General features: G+C 38.8%; 1 protein-coding gene across 4 annotated transcripts in view; it reads right to left on the bottom strand.

The window, feature by feature from the left end:
* Window positions 1-15,542, bottom strand: part of ypel2.L (yippee like 2 L homeolog) — a 31,450-nt gene extending 15,908 nt beyond the window's left edge. For 2 of the 4 annotated variants that reach the window (XM_018245301.2, XM_041582213.1), the window contains exons 1-2: window positions 15,391-15,542; window positions 6,030-6,352 (exon numbers count right to left, since the gene is read on the bottom strand). In XM_018245301.2, the coding sequence (XP_018100790.1) occupies window positions 6,030-6,146 (117 nt within the window). In that variant the 5' untranslated portion in view covers window positions 6,147-6,352; window positions 15,391-15,542. Of the gene's footprint in view, window positions 1-6,029; window positions 6,353-13,471; window positions 14,559-15,390 lie in introns of those variants that run through there. The other 2 variants (XM_041582214.1, XM_018245302.2) reach the window with 2 other exon arrangements.
* Between the last annotated feature and the right edge of the window lie 208 nt (window positions 15,543-15,750).

The raw sequence follows: 15,750 nt of genomic DNA, 5'->3' as shown, positions 1-15,750 counted from the left end.
ATATATATATATATATATATATATATATATACATACAAACTGATTTTATCATATTCTGTTTGTACTCATTTTTGGCATCTGTGATTCATTTGGGGTTTTTAAATGCAACACCCTGCATTTTTGAGCTTGATAGAGGGCTGTGTTTGGAACTATGCATTTTTCCTTGCTTAGCATGTATTTATAAATGCACAAAAACACCCCCGTTTAAGAGCCTTTTTGATGGCTTGTAGCAGCTTTGGACTGTCAATCCTAATGGGATCAGGTTTCTTATTTCACTGCTTAGCTGCCAACAGCACCTAATTTCAAGGCAAACACTCCTATTTTGTTCCTTTAATCTGACCAGTTGCACAGAAGTATTGTATCTTATTGTTCAGTATCTGCTTTTACCTTATAATGTATCGTTCTTGATGCTTAGTAGTGTTGCTGTAAATGTGACCACTGAGCAAATAATAAATATAACTATCCCTCTGTTTTATTTTAGTTCTCCTATGACAAAGTCCTGATGACAAGGTATTCCCAAAAGCCATTTTCAAATGTTAGCCATTACAGTGTTGGAGAAGTGGCTGCCATAATATCCAAACAGAGGCCATCATCTGTGATTCTTTCAGTCTGACCTTGCTGACACAATGATGTATATAATGGTGTATAACAGCTTCTCTAGAGCATATACAGTGGTAATGAAGAGCCTAGATACATATGACAAACCTTTTCCTGTCTATGGGGTGATTCAAGGAGAGGCTTGAAATCAGTGGTGATCTGCAGGTTTTCTTTAAATGCTGATGGAAAGAATATGCTTTACTATAGATATGGTTATATCTAGCAGTGTATTACTTTGTATCCGAGAGTTATAGTGAGTGTCTGATGGATGGGTGACTGTATTTACAATCTTGGTGGGATCTGCTAAGATACTGTTTACCTCTGGTTTAGAATAACAATATGTACTTGAATATGTCTGTAAAACAATTGCACGTATTGCAACTTATTCCAAAAATGACAGCTTATATCCCGAAATATATTGGCGCTGGAACAATTTTAAGTGAATGATACCGAAAATATAAATAGCTTATAAAAGAACCTTGAATGAAAGAGCAAATAGAAGGTATCATAAGATGGATTTTCTTTGGCATTAATAAAACCACAAGGTACTTTGCTAGTACCCTTGCCATCATTCATAAGTATTATTACGGGGCTTTAAGCTACAAAGGCAGATTAAATCATATAGGTTTATAGCAAGGACATGTAGACGGAAAATCCTTAGCCTCACCATTGTTAATCTGTCTGAGTAGCACAAATCTGGGAAATACAGTAGGTCAACAAAGTTGAGACTCAGGGCCATGGTGAAGCAGTTGTGAAATTCTTTATGCACTTTCCTTTAAGGCTGAAAGGAACTGCTCATCATCAATAGCACCTTTCTCCTCCAGCGCTCCAAGGAACACAGATGTCAAAATGTGCCCATGTCAATCATTAAATGCCCTGTTCCCAATTAATCAGTGTATTGCCAACCAAACTGCCCACAGTTTGAGTACCAATGTGTTTATAAACAGTGCCCTCTCATTATATTTTTATTCTGTACCCCTTGTTTGTTTAATTATTGTGCTATATAAGCCCACCATCAGCTTGTACATGTATTAGTACTAACACCATATTAATACAGACTGTACTGTTCTTGCATCACTGTCAGGATAGCAGTTACATCACAAACAAACCACTTTCAATCAATGCAGCATTAGTCATGCCATTTATTCCGGATGGTTTTTCAACATATTAAAGGGAGTTTGTGAAATAATTGTAAAACATGTTACTACATTACTACAGGCCTAAATGGAAACCCAAGTTGTTCAGCTGGTATAAGACTCATACAGGGTCATACCTGACTGACATCAGAATCTTTGCGTGTGTGTGTGTCTTTTTTCAATCTAACTTACTATGTTACTATGAATATCATGGTGCTTTTTTTAAAGGAGTTTTTTCAGCTAGGTCAGCAAATAGATGTCTAATAAACACACTCCGGCGGGAAAGTTGTAGTTAATGATGCAGGAACTTGGATGAATATTTTTCACATATCAGGCTAGTGCAACGCAGATCTTAGTCTTAGAATAAATGCAGGACAGGAATCTGCTGTTACAATGAGAATAACCCTTTCCTTACCTGCACACAGATCCATTGTGTTATCCTAGGTGCAGGCACACACATTGGATTTCGGCCAAAATCAGAAGCATGTGCCTGCACCTAGGCCGACACAATGGATTCAGGTGCATTCAAGGTAGAGGCTAATTCTCATCATAGGATCGGATTCTTGGCTTGCGGCAACTACATGTGGCACTAGCCTTAGGGCTCATTGCACTTTGCACCACCATCAGCCCTGTTGTTTGGCAGCACATCACTCATGAGAGGTTGGTTGGGTTGAGAAATGTTTAAGTCCCCTCTCCTGCTCCTTACATTGAGTGTCAGTCATATGTGCAAGTTATGGCTGGCTGGTACAAAGGAGCCCTATACTTATTGCCTACCCCACTGTAGACAGTAAGGACACTGCTGATTTGTGCCCGTCATTGCTGCTTCCAGAGCTCACACCAGGTTTTTAATCCAGAGTGTAGCAAGACATTGGACGCATATGATTTGTGAATAAACCCTTAGGGGTGCAATTTTGCAACCCGTAGTGCTCAAGCCCTTACTTCCAGGGTCTTCCTAAATGACTCTTATTAACTATAACAGCAAAGAAACGCTTAATTTTGAGCTTCTAGACAAACCGTTTTAATCCTGAAATAAATAAAATACAGGAATGAAATGATTCCTTCAATATTGAGAAACAGCACCATATTAAGTCTGCATAGGAAAAAAAACAGGCAGCTGGAAGTTGGCAGTCTAAGATCGGTTTTTAGTTGAGCTCTTCTGCCTTATCTCCCCACCCGCGACCAGCAAGAGGTGCAGTGAGGTAGGCCCGATACACCATGGACCCACACATCACTAGTGCACACACAAAGTGGGTTTCAGCAAAAAAAAAATGAAAAAAAAATAATTTACTTCTCCAAGGCGTTAATCTTTAAGCGATTAGATCCATTGTCTGGAAACTTATTTTCCAGAAGCTCTTAATACAGGAATACCATTTCCCAAACTTAAACAAACAATTCAATTTTTTTAACAGTGTCCATTTTCTCTGTATCAATCAAACAATACACTGTGCTTGATGGGAACTCTGTTACATACATTTATGTTGGATTAAGGAATGTGAATCTCAATCACATAAAAAAAACCCTTCCCCAGTACCAAGCTTTTCAAATCTCATACTGCAACATTGCATCATATTGATTAGCTGTACAATAAATTAAATCTCAATCACTCTGAATTTATGAGATAATGTTGTAGGGGTGGATAATTATTCTATTTTGATATACCAAGGATAATAACCTATAATGATGTTTATAAGATTCACATTAAAGCCTAAACATAAAACTCATCTATTTATTTAAAATACTGTCTTTTTGAAGGTGGCATTTTAAGTATTTAAACGTGTAAAGCAGTGGTTACACTGCTTATATTGCTATACTATCAGTGACCTTATAAATGGCTCACAAACATGGAGTGTTCTTTTAAGCCTGGCAAGGCTGCACACAAAGTGGAAAAAATATGACTATGGAGAAAAACTAACATTCCAGAAATGGCTGCTCATGTCCCCAAAATACCTTTCATTGGTTTCATTGGCATGAACAATAATTTTTGCTCTACAGTTCATTTGCAAACCAACAGCAGCAGTTTTAAATAAGCTTTATATAACAGCAGGAATTCTGGGAAGGAAAAAACATTTATGAATAAGATTTCCATTTTTGTACAGTACCCTATAGGGGTATCATTTGCAGTTGTCATCTATGCAGTTTTCAATTTACATTCAGAAGTAAAAAAAAAAAAAGGAACAGATTTTTTATAATGGAACTCCAAATATTTACTTTAAAAAGTATACAGTTTTAAGTTTTTGTGGCCTTTGAAATAAACAGCATTTGCTCTCACACGAACCCCAACAGTTATCGGAGGGTCTGTGATAGTATAAAGTCTGCCATTTTCATACCTCCCAACATTTTGGAAGTAAAAAGAGGGACAAAATGTTTTTTTCACACGTATCGCAAGGAAATGTTTTGACCACGCCCCTTTCTGTGGCCACACATCCTAATTACCATGTTCATTTTACAAAATTTGGCAGGTTATGGAAGTTTGAAAATATTTTGCCTTATCTAAACAGTTTTTTTGTATCTCAAAATTGTTACAAAGTATCTTATTTGCACCTGTTCTGGGCTCTCTGCCAAAAGCCAATTAAGTTAGAAACTTTGTTTCTTTTTCTAGCTGTTCAGTGCAGAGAAAATAGGGACTTTCCAGTACAAATGAGGGACTATGGGTTGAGCTGTCAAAAGAGGGGCTGCCCCTCCAAAAAAGGGACAGTTGGGAGGTATTAGAAAGATAAATGGGAGCACTCCCCCTTCTTTCAGCTAACGACATGCTCCGCAATTTCTTGGTTTGTTTCTACAGTTGGGAGGTATGCATATTTTGACCTTCCCCTGTTATCTTTTCACATATATAATGTCACCCAGTATTATCTGGGAAACCCCAGGTCCCAAGCATTCTGGATAACAGGTCTTATACCTGTACTAGCATCACCCCAGTCCTGTCCTACTAGCTACTGGTAGCCATTCTGGATTCATTCAGCAAGGCTCTAAGCGCGTTACAACTTTGTCTGTTGCTTTATTCCCTCAACAGTAGAACTTTATTTGCTCAGCTTAATGAAACCTACTTCAAATGGGGTACTTTCTTAATTTTAAATGCAAATTAAATTTTCTAAATGTGCTGTTAAGGCAATGTTTTGAATAACATATTTATTTAACAAATAGTACTGCTACTAGTCCTTTTTACAACAAAATAAATGATTTTTGTTTTTCGTTCGGACTGATTTCATTTTCCCCAACAGTATATTTAGGATGACAAAAGGATGGCCTAATAGTTGAAGGATCACGTCAGTAATAAAGCAAGCATATAAAGGACAAAATCCTTATTTTATCTTTTTTTCAAAGCTATTATCTTACAGGTGAACACATTTCAAACGCATGCTTTTCTATGTCCTTCCTACGCACTCTTTTTGTCTCTATAGCAACAGCTGTTTAAATAGACTGCTAAATAAAAATGTAAATTGTGTTGAGAAAATAAAATGCCACAAAGTGTTTCACAGTGCTTAAAAAGCCTAACTTAAATATGCAAAATCTTTAAACCTTTAAGGGGGTTATTTATTAAGGATCGAGTTGTGTTTTCCAAAATTTTTTGGTCAAAATTCACATTTTCGGGTTATAAAGAACTCAAATTTCAGATTTGGCCAAATACCATATTAAAAAAACCTCTATTTTGCATTTTCGAATGTATTATTATGGTCGATACAACACTAAGTCAACTGACATTATGGGTTAGGAAGCATGTGAGGGATTCTATTGAAGCCAAATGTTGCAAAACAATTGCATGATTTCCGCCATATTTTGACCCAAATTCATTTTTCATCACACCCTTATTACATTTTATCTATTGCTGAACAATAGAATGGTAAAGTACATACAGTAGGTGAGCTCCATTGCTACTATGCTATTTCACAGATTATCCAGCAAATTGGTCACTAGACAATGATCAGCAACTTTCACAAACATTGCTTTTAGGGATAATTTTACAAATGGCTTTATCTGGGAAACCTAAGCCATTTGATATTTCACCATCTTATAACTTGTGTAATGGTGCAGTTTTGCATTGAATAGCATTTCCATATACGATATGAGACAAAATGACAGGTTTGGGTACTTTTAAATGCTGCAAAAAGCATTGGAAGATCATGCAGTATGATCAATACAAATATTTAGCAAAATTAAATTAGACCTTCTGTGCAAAAAATATTACTACTCTACAATACGGAAACTTTTGTTCGCTGACATGAATAGCTCAATTTCATGGACAAAAAACTGTCAACTTGTTCCAAATTCTTTTATGAGAGAAAACATGGAGTATCATACCTTTGAGATAAGCTCATCATGATTTGCCAAATGAGCTCGGCAATGTATGCAGCTATATGTTCTGTGGCAGGAGGGAAGATATGCCTGAAAAGTTTTGGACCTCGTCATTTTCACCATTGGAGCCACTGATCGTTGATTAAATTCTGGAGTGGCCCAGGAGGCGCTTCCACAGGATGGATCGCACGGGAAACACCGGAAGACACAGGTAAAGGCCGTGGTTTGGCAGGTTAAGGGTGTGGGGGCAGGCTCCACACACTGAAGAATACACTTATCTTCTTTAATTACAACACTCTGTCCAGGTACTGGAACTCTTTGCCAGAGACCTGCAGGGCAAAATAAAAAAATATTTTGACAGTAATGAAGTGCCTATGTCTTATAAAAAGGGTAGCAAATGTTCAACGGAACATTTTCTGTGCCAGTTCATGATACATAATATAATATGACTAATAGAATCTGCTAATTAGGATTATATGGAAAAACAGGAAAGATATAGGATTTGCAGCAAATATACTTAAATTTAAACACAGGCAATAGTGTATGTTATATCAACGGGGTCCTGCCTCCAAACCCCAGCAGCCATATTCATAGATAATTTTGTATGGCGATCATTTGAACAAAACTAATTTTTGTTCCAGTCTAAGATCAGCAACAGGACGAGGCTGAAGTAAAGAACACAGAAACAGAACATCACAGTGTAGGACTATACAAATAATTTTAATTGCTTGTTTTAGTGCAGTTTACTAAAGCAAAATACTTGAATTATATAAGTACTTTTTGGAAATAATGTATTGCATTGGGTCATTCCTAACTGAGCACATAGATTGATCCTATAACCATAATACAACACATTTGTGTCTCTAAACAGCATGCAATACTTAGGAAACTGAAGTAGAGTTATAAAAACACAGGTTTTCTACTAAACTAGGTGAGTGTGCCTGTTTATTACCATCATGGGCATCTAGTGCAGACTAAACTGAAAATGAGTCAGTAGTAAGAAATTGCCTTTATGCAATCCCGGATTGTCTGCAGATGCAGTCACAGATTGTCATTGAAATGTCCCGACTTTCAATTTGATCTCCTGCACTGTACAAAGTTTCTGAAATTTAATTAAAAAAAGAGGCTCTTGGCAGCGAGCCCAGAATACTCAGCACCTGCACTTTGATACCTTTGTAACACTTTAAAATAAGCATATAATTGTAACTATTTAAGATAAGAAAGTCTCTTGGGATAGATTTTATTTGTCGACAATCAGCAGATAAAAGCAGCATAGCAGCAACAAAAAATATTAAAAATAAAAAAAAAGAAAGTCTCTTGGGCGCACAGACCCACAGCTTAAAGGACAATTTACCTTCATTAGCAAATCTGTGATAACACATAAAACCTGACCCTAAAACTCCCAGAAATGCATTTAAACTTTCTATAACCTGCCGAATTCTTTAAAATGGATGTGGTATTTAGGGGGTGTGGCCATAAAATGCAAGTCTTTTTGTCCCTCTTTCCATTTTGGAAATGCTGGGAGGTACATTATGTTGTATGACTAACTGACTCAGGCATATACGTAGGCACTGCACACACAGCTGAACCTGAAGCTCACACTTTATAGAGGCAGGGAAGGAACATACCAGTCTTATATAAGCCGTAACCATATATTACACTGAAAAGTGAAGTAGTTTTAAGAAATAAGGTAATTGCGGCCCCATGCAGATATACTGATTGCCAGTGTCTGCACATTGTTTTTCTTTCAGCCAGATGTATCTTTATTATTATACATACATGTCGGGCCCTAGGGTTGGATATCGCCCACCTCAAGGTGGGCAAATCGGGGAAAGATCCACTCGTTTGGCAACCTTGCCAAATAAGTGGATCTTCAAGTCTATGCCCAGCTTCAGCCTGTGCTCCATTGGCAACCAGTGATGTCAACTAATTGACATCCCACTTGACATTGCTGGTTGCCAATGGAGCACAGGCTAAAGCTGCTCGGTGGGAAAATAAAAAAAAGTTAATAAAGACATAGTGGCACTGAGGGACTCCAAAATCAAATTTGCCCTGGGAAGATGCCCTATTTGCCGTTTTATTAAAGTGGCCCTGTGTGCAGCATACACAGCTGGGGCAACTCTATATGCTTCATTGTGGCGATGCAAAGAACTGTTCCTGCAGAGATCAATTATATATCGAATTTCCAAAAACAACAACTGATTTCGGTTTCTCCCCAGACATAAAAAGAGTGACAATAGAATACATAGTGGTGGGGAGTAAGCATCCCACTTGCACTATTACCTGTCGAAGCAATTGCATGTAAAGACATACAGAATTGTATACAAAAATATGAATTCTGTATTATTTTGGATGAATGTGTATGTGCTCTGAAATGGGACACAAAGATATTGAATATTATGCCATTAATAAGCATACTGTCCTTTCCGCACACACAACTATAGTAAGAAGAAAGAACACAACACCAGCTGTCTATGCATTAACAATGACCAGCACTGCATCCAGTTGCCAAGTGGATTTACACAGTTAAAATTAGCTGCACTACGGGGTCATCCTATTAAGGTTAATATAGTTATCCGGCTTCACTATGCCTTCTGGCTTTATTGTTGCCAGCTGCCCAATTTTTGCCATTTGTCTTTCTCTAGGATGGAATAAACTGCAAGATTTTACTAGAAATACAATAACTATTTTTTCTAAATGACAAAATGACATCTGATTAATATGATTACACACTTGCAATTAGGGATGCACCGAATACAGGATTCAGTCCTGGATTCGGACAGGATTCGGCCTTTTTCAGCAAGATATGCAAATTAGGGATGGGGAGGGAAATCACGTGTCTTTTTGTAACAGAAAAAGGAAGTAATAAATGTTTTCTCCTTCCCACCCCTAATTTACATATGCAAATTAGGATTCGGTTCGGTATTCGGCCGAATATTTCGCAGAGTATTCGGGGGTTCAGCAGAATCCAAAATTGTGGATTCGGTGCATTCCTACTTGCTATAACATGGGAAAAAAAAATACTGTCCTGAGGGGAAAAAAAAGGCATTTTAAAACTGTGTACACACTGTGTCAAGAGTTGGTGACAAACAAAACATGAAGCAGGAAGTAAAATGAGAAATGTGCCAGTGTATTATTCAACTTTCAAACAGGAGAGAGAAATATTTATTGCCCTGACCTTTACCTAGTAAATAAAGATTAGAAGAAATATTCTTTGTGTGTATACTTGGAACCATAGTAATAATGGGACATGACAAGCTCTAAACTCAAATTCCCAGCTGATATGTTTTTTTCACTGCAAGGGCATAACAATAGAGGAATCAGGACCTGCAACTGCATATCAAATAGGTAAAAGATGATAGTGAAAAAAGTCTTAAAGGAATTGTTCAGTGTAAAAATAAAAAATGTGTAAATAGGCTGTGCAAAATAAAAAAAAATTCTAATATAGTTAGTTAGCCAAAAATGTAATGTATAAAGGCTGGAGTGACTGGATATCTAACACATAGCCAGAATACTACTTCCTGCTTTTCAGCTCTCTTGGTTTACACTGACTGTTACCTTGGTTACCAGGCAGTAACCAATCAGAGACTTGAGGGGGGGCACATGGGTCATACCTGTTGCTTTTGAATCTGAGCTGAATGCGGAAGATCAATTGCAAACTCACTGAACAGTTATGTCCCATGTGGCTCCCCTTCAAGTCGCTGACTAACACAGAGTTATAGAGCTGAAAAGCAGGAAGTAGTGTTCTGGCTATTGTTAGACATCCAGTCACTCCAGCCATTATAGATTAAATTTTTGGCTAACTATATTAGAAAAAAAAATTATTTTGCACAGTCTATCTATTTACCCAGTTTTTATTTTCACACTGAACTGTTCCTTACTTCCTTTGAGGGTTAAGATGGCCATAGACGCAAAGATACTATCATACGAAATGAAGATTTGTATGATTTTGACACGGACAATCGTTCGTCCGACTTAAGGCTACAATCTGCATGTTTATAGCCAGCTTTAGAGGGGCCTGCCAGAGAACCAAAGGATAAACAGGCCCAGAATTGTGGGAAGGACTCAATGGCCTGGGCCTATGGTGGCCGGATTGTAGGGGTGGCATGCTGCCCAGCCTCACTGATCCCTGGTGCTCTGAACCTGACAAAGGAAATTTGCGCAGAAGTAAAGGGGAAGGGGCAGGGGTGATGAGGGGCGTCTGGCCTAGGGGTGCCTGCTATGTAAAGCCAGCTCTTAGGATAAAATTCCTACAACATACTACATTTAATTGGGGCCCTGAATGTTAGGTTCTCTGGTAGGTTCTCCAGGAGGCCCAGTTTAACACAGCACAAAAAAAAACTATTAAAGCTCAACCTTCAGAGCACCTGTGGAGAAGTTTTCTTTTTTTTATTGACCTATTCCAATCCACTACTAAACACCTGACACCTTATGCAGTGGATTGGTTTCTTCCACTCAGCTGCTTGTTCTCATTTGTAACTCTCTAATATCTCTCATTCAACTGAGGCCAACACTGGCCATAGACACAAAGATCCTATTGCACGAATCAACGTAAGATCGGACTTCCCCAACTCCCGACCTACCACTAACCACTAACAGATCAGCCGATGTTCTGCCCCTGACAGCAATCGTACGAAAGTTATGTCTGACAAAGCTGGTGACAGTCTCCCTCCGAACATCGTACGATCGGCAATACATGCAGAGATATTACCCGCAGCCGACAGAAATCTTTTAACCTGTCCGATCGACCAAACGACCGATCTCCGCGGGACTCTCCACACAAGGTCCGAAAATCGAACGAATCCTCAATTCGTACGATCAGATCTTTGTGTCTATGGCCAGCTTTATTTGCGAGACTCTGGCCAGGGTCTAACACTGCAGAATACGATGGAGCTAATTTAAGGTGAAACATTAAATATTCCCTGTACATGAAACATAAAAACTCTTTGTACATGAGGAAAGGTACTGTATGTGAATTTCTGAGCAATTCTAAAGACTAATAATAAAGGTCCTATGGGATCAGAGCAATTGTCTGGATCACAGGTTTCACTAGTAGATAGCTTATGCAAAGCAAGTATGGCAGGGTGCTGGCTCATAATACTTTGGGATAGCCAATGACCTTCCACAAGTGTTAAATAAAGGCACAAGCAGCCTGAGGGGCCACAGAGGAAAGCCAACTACATGTCCAGACTTATCTCTGTATGACCAGCTTAAGAATCCTGTGAAAAATACCGTTGTAAAAAACAGCAGTTGCATTTGAGGGTCTAAAATTATGCATATTTAAGTGTCATGACCCCAAAATGCAGAGTGCAGTACCAGCTCATTGCTTTCAATCATTACTACACAAGGCAAGCTGCTGTAATAACCTATATTTATTTAAGGAAGGGATAAAAAGGCTACACATAATTTACTGGACTAAAGCTGTACTGAGAGTCAAGCAAAGAACACATATTAATTCAGGCAGACAAGTATCCCGCTGAAACTAAAAGCTGTGAATAATATAAAGCCCTTTTCCACTTGAGAACTGTGCAGGCGGGTAGCTAAGGGCCATTTTAAGGCCTTGTTGGGCCCTGGGCACAATTCAATTGGTTAGCCCAGATACTGTAATTTGTTCCCCCTACCAAATATCTCCCAACATCTGAAAAAAGGAAAGAAGGATAACAAGAGCTGCCTCGTTATACACAGCAACATTTTTCAACCACATCCATTTTATGGCCACACTCCCTAATTACCTTGTCCATTTTACAAAATTTGGTTATGGAAAGTTTGAACACATTTCTGGGGGTTTTAGGGCCATATTTTGTATATTATAACAGTTTTGCTAATGAAGGTGAAATTGCTTTTTAAGCTGCGAGTCACAGTTCTCCCAAGAGACCTGATTAGCTTATTAGTTACAGCTGTATCAAAGTGCAGGTGCTGCCGAGTATTCTGGGCTCTCTGCCAAAAAAGCTGTTAGCGTAAGACTACATGGATGTTTTCAGCACGATCCGACGCGCTGCAACAAATCGCAAGAGACAAAAATAAGGTAAGTGAATGGATTGTCGGATAAAGTCGCAGCGTTGATCCGACGCGACCCGACTGTCGGATGCAGACGCATCGAAAACGTAGAAAACGTCCGTGTAGTCCTACCCGTATTTAATGAAGTTTTAGAGACTTTGTATCTTCTTCTGGCTTCAATGCAGGAGATCAAAGATAAACTCTATTCTTTTTAATAAAAATCCAGGACTGAGGGTTGCGCTGTCAAAATCAGGGACAGTCCCGTAGAAACGGTACAGTTGGGAGGTATGCTAGCATTGCCATACTATATTGCCATAACTGCACTTACACACACACAAACACACACAAAATGAATAGTAAGATATAGAAAAACAAAAGTTGCATTTAGAACATTTAGTGATGACATTTTTGGTAATAAGTATAAAAACGTGAATAAAGGGCTTCAATATAGAAAGACAAGGAGGGAGGGGGAGGCACTGAAAAAAAGAATAAACAATATAAGGCAACCCTGCTAGCCAATGCCAATATGTCACAATTATTATTTGGGCATAAAAATGTAATAGAATAAATTTGTTTTGTACAGGTAAACTGAGGTAGGTACTAAGGAAAGGTGGGAGGCCAATCTGGCAGTGGCAGCATCAGGCTCTATCTGCAACAACATGTGCAAACCTTATGTATGCAAAGAGAGAGAATTGCCATAGGCAGAGGGTCATCTCTTTTGGTTTGGGGGGCTAGTTATAGCAATAGTCTTTGTTTTTAATAGTAAAATGGCACACAAATTCAGCTAAGTAAAATAAATGCAGTATCAACTTGATGCATCATGCCCCAGAATAGTGCAGAAATGCACAGTGCAGCCAAGTGTCCCTTGAGCATATGGCAGAATACGTGTATTGCCAATTCTACATATAATGCTCAAGAACATAATATTATTTTTTTTATAGCACCAACATATTCCTTGGCACATACAGAGATTATAGATCATTGCCATCAGGCCCTGCCCAGTGGAGCTTGCAATTGAGGTCCCTATCACATTCACAGATGGTTATCCGGAGCCAGTTAACCTGCTTGTATGTATTTTTTGTCTGTGAGGAAACTGGGCTACATACACTAACATTTGGTACAATAAATAAAATGCAGGCTCCAAATAATATCCCAGAATTATTAAGGATCAAATACATGTTTTTTTTTTTAACAACTAATTTACATAGGCACTACACACAGACACACACACAGCAAACAAGTGCAGATAAGCACAAAAAGGCATCCAGAAAACAATATCTCCCATCCCCTCACTCTGCACTTCTATCTGTCCCCTTTGCTAGCATTTTTTTCCAGCAGAACCTGAAGCTCCCAGTTTATAGGCCGTAACAATATGTTATACTAAAAATAGAAGTCAATTTAAGAAATAAGGCAATTGCGGCCCCTAGATGTGTCACTGTTATTATACATACATGTTGGGCACTGACTCACAGTTCTCTGCAGTTCCGAGCTTAGATCTTCCCTGTCACACTGACATGCTGAGCTCTCTGTCTCTCCTCCCTCTCCCTCCTCCCTGCACAGTTCAGAACTGCCCGGCTCAGCCTGTGCTCCATTGGCAAACAGCGATGTCAATCAATTTCCCTACTTGTTCCTGTATTCACAGTCAGCTTTAGGGTGCCTGTGGCCTGGGGGTTTGGGTGGTGGGGAAGGGAGGATTGACACTGGCCAGTGGGAAGATTAGAAAAAAGTTAACAAAGACTTCATGGCACAGTGGGCCCCAGGCAGATGCCCTGTTATTTAATCAGCCCTGGGGAAACTCCTCCTATTTTAGTATGTGTTGGTAAATAACACTGTCACATGGATAAGACAATTTTGCAACCCACTAGATATCCTCCTGTTGGCTTCTGCTTTTAAATAGGCCATACATAGCATACAGAGTCTGCCTTGATCTGGCATGTTTGGAATGTGATCTACAGAACAGGCTTTCTTGTTTGACTACCTTGTCAGTTTGCCCTGTTGCCACAACATAACTAGCCTCCTTCTCTTTTATTTTTAACACAGTATTTAAAAACAAAACAAGGCAAAGCGACATAAACAAAATAGGAGCTTTTAGCTGGAGGCACACCAGTTGGACTTCTGAGCAAAAACCTTTCTAAATAAAAAATAGTAAATATAATGGAATGATGACCATATAAATCTGTATACTTTGTTTGCCACAGGTTAGCCCCTGCTACTATTTGTAACATTGTCATTATCCTGAATATACTAATGTTTATGTTTTAACATACTGTAACAATTTCCATTTTCTTCAGACACAAGCCGAATAAACCTCTGGAAATAAAAGGAATATTATAGCCAGTTTAGAGATTCTGAAGCCAATAACTGTTTTGTACGGAGTAGAAACAATTCCATATCGAACAGAGGCTTCTTTTAAAGTCATTGCTTGGTAACACCATGTAAACATTATGGCTTTTTCTCCAGAGGCAGTGGGAGGCATGGTTTCCTTGTAGTCTGCTACAGCAGAGCAAGCACTATGACAACTCCCACACACACACACTAATAAAAACAAGCAGAGATGATTTAGGGGCAGATTTATCAAGGGTCCAATTTCGAAGTGGAAAATACTTCGAAAATCGACCATCGAATAGAATCCTCCGACATTCGAAGTTGGAGGATTTTATTCATTGTACGATCGTATTCTGATCGTACATCGAATCGTACGATTTTACTGTATGATTTTCCTTCAATACCCAAAAACTTAGAAAATTGCTCTGGAAGATCCCCATAGGCTAACATAGCACTTCGACAAAGTTTTTTTAAAGAGACAGTACTTTGACTATCGAATGGTCGAATATTCGAATGATTTTTACTTCGAATCGAAGTCGAAGTAAATGCGAAGTGGTAGTATCCTATTCGATGGTCGAAGTCTCTAAAAAATTACTTTTGAAATTCGAACTTTTTGTACTTCGAAAATGCACTCGAACCTTAGTAAATCTGCCCCTATATGTACGTCCGCCAATCAATGGAATAATGGCAAAGTGAATGGGAAGCTTTCTTTAAAACTGGATGACATTGAATTTGAAAATGATCATCTTAAGGTAGCATTGGAACAAAAAAACAAAATGTTTCCCTCATATTCAGGCCAGTCTGACTTTTTCACCACCACAAAAAAAAAGAGATATACAAGAGTCTTTATAATACACAAAGAACCAATGCATCTCGGAAAACATATCCTTCTTGAAGATACTTAGTGACTCCACCATGACCCGAATGCAGCACTGAGCAGATACATATGATAGCACAATCGCACTCACACACACACAGCAGCATATCTACTCTGAACCCAGACTGAAAAGAACCCTCATGCCATCACAAAGCCTCAGCAACTTACTGAGTGGAAGAAGACGTTACAAAGTATCCAACCAGTGAAGAAACGCTCACGCAGCTAAAGTGACTCTCCAGCCAGATCTGCATTTGAGCTCTAATACCTGCAGTTCTCGCAGCAGAACAACCGAACCAGCCACCACATAAGTGACACCTTGGTCCACCTATACGTATTAAACAGCGGATAGCAACACAGTTCCCACTGGTTAGCCTGGGTTACTGCCCATTGTAACTATGAGCCAATAGGCTGCGTGGAAACGTTTCTGCCCTGCCTACTTGTTACAATTGTCGGAAAACCAAAACATGAGGTTAGGTTGCAGCGGGGCAGACAACAGCTGTAGAACGAGTCAGCCAATGAGCTGGCTGA

Source organism: Xenopus laevis, chromosome 2L (assembly GCF_017654675.1).
Source record: "Xenopus laevis strain J_2021 chromosome 2L, Xenopus_laevis_v10.1, whole genome shotgun sequence".
NCBI lineage: Eukaryota > Metazoa > Chordata > Amphibia > Anura > Pipidae > Xenopus > Xenopus laevis.
The sequence above is the reverse complement of the archived record's forward strand: the minus strand, read 5'-3'. Positions and strand labels throughout refer to the sequence as shown.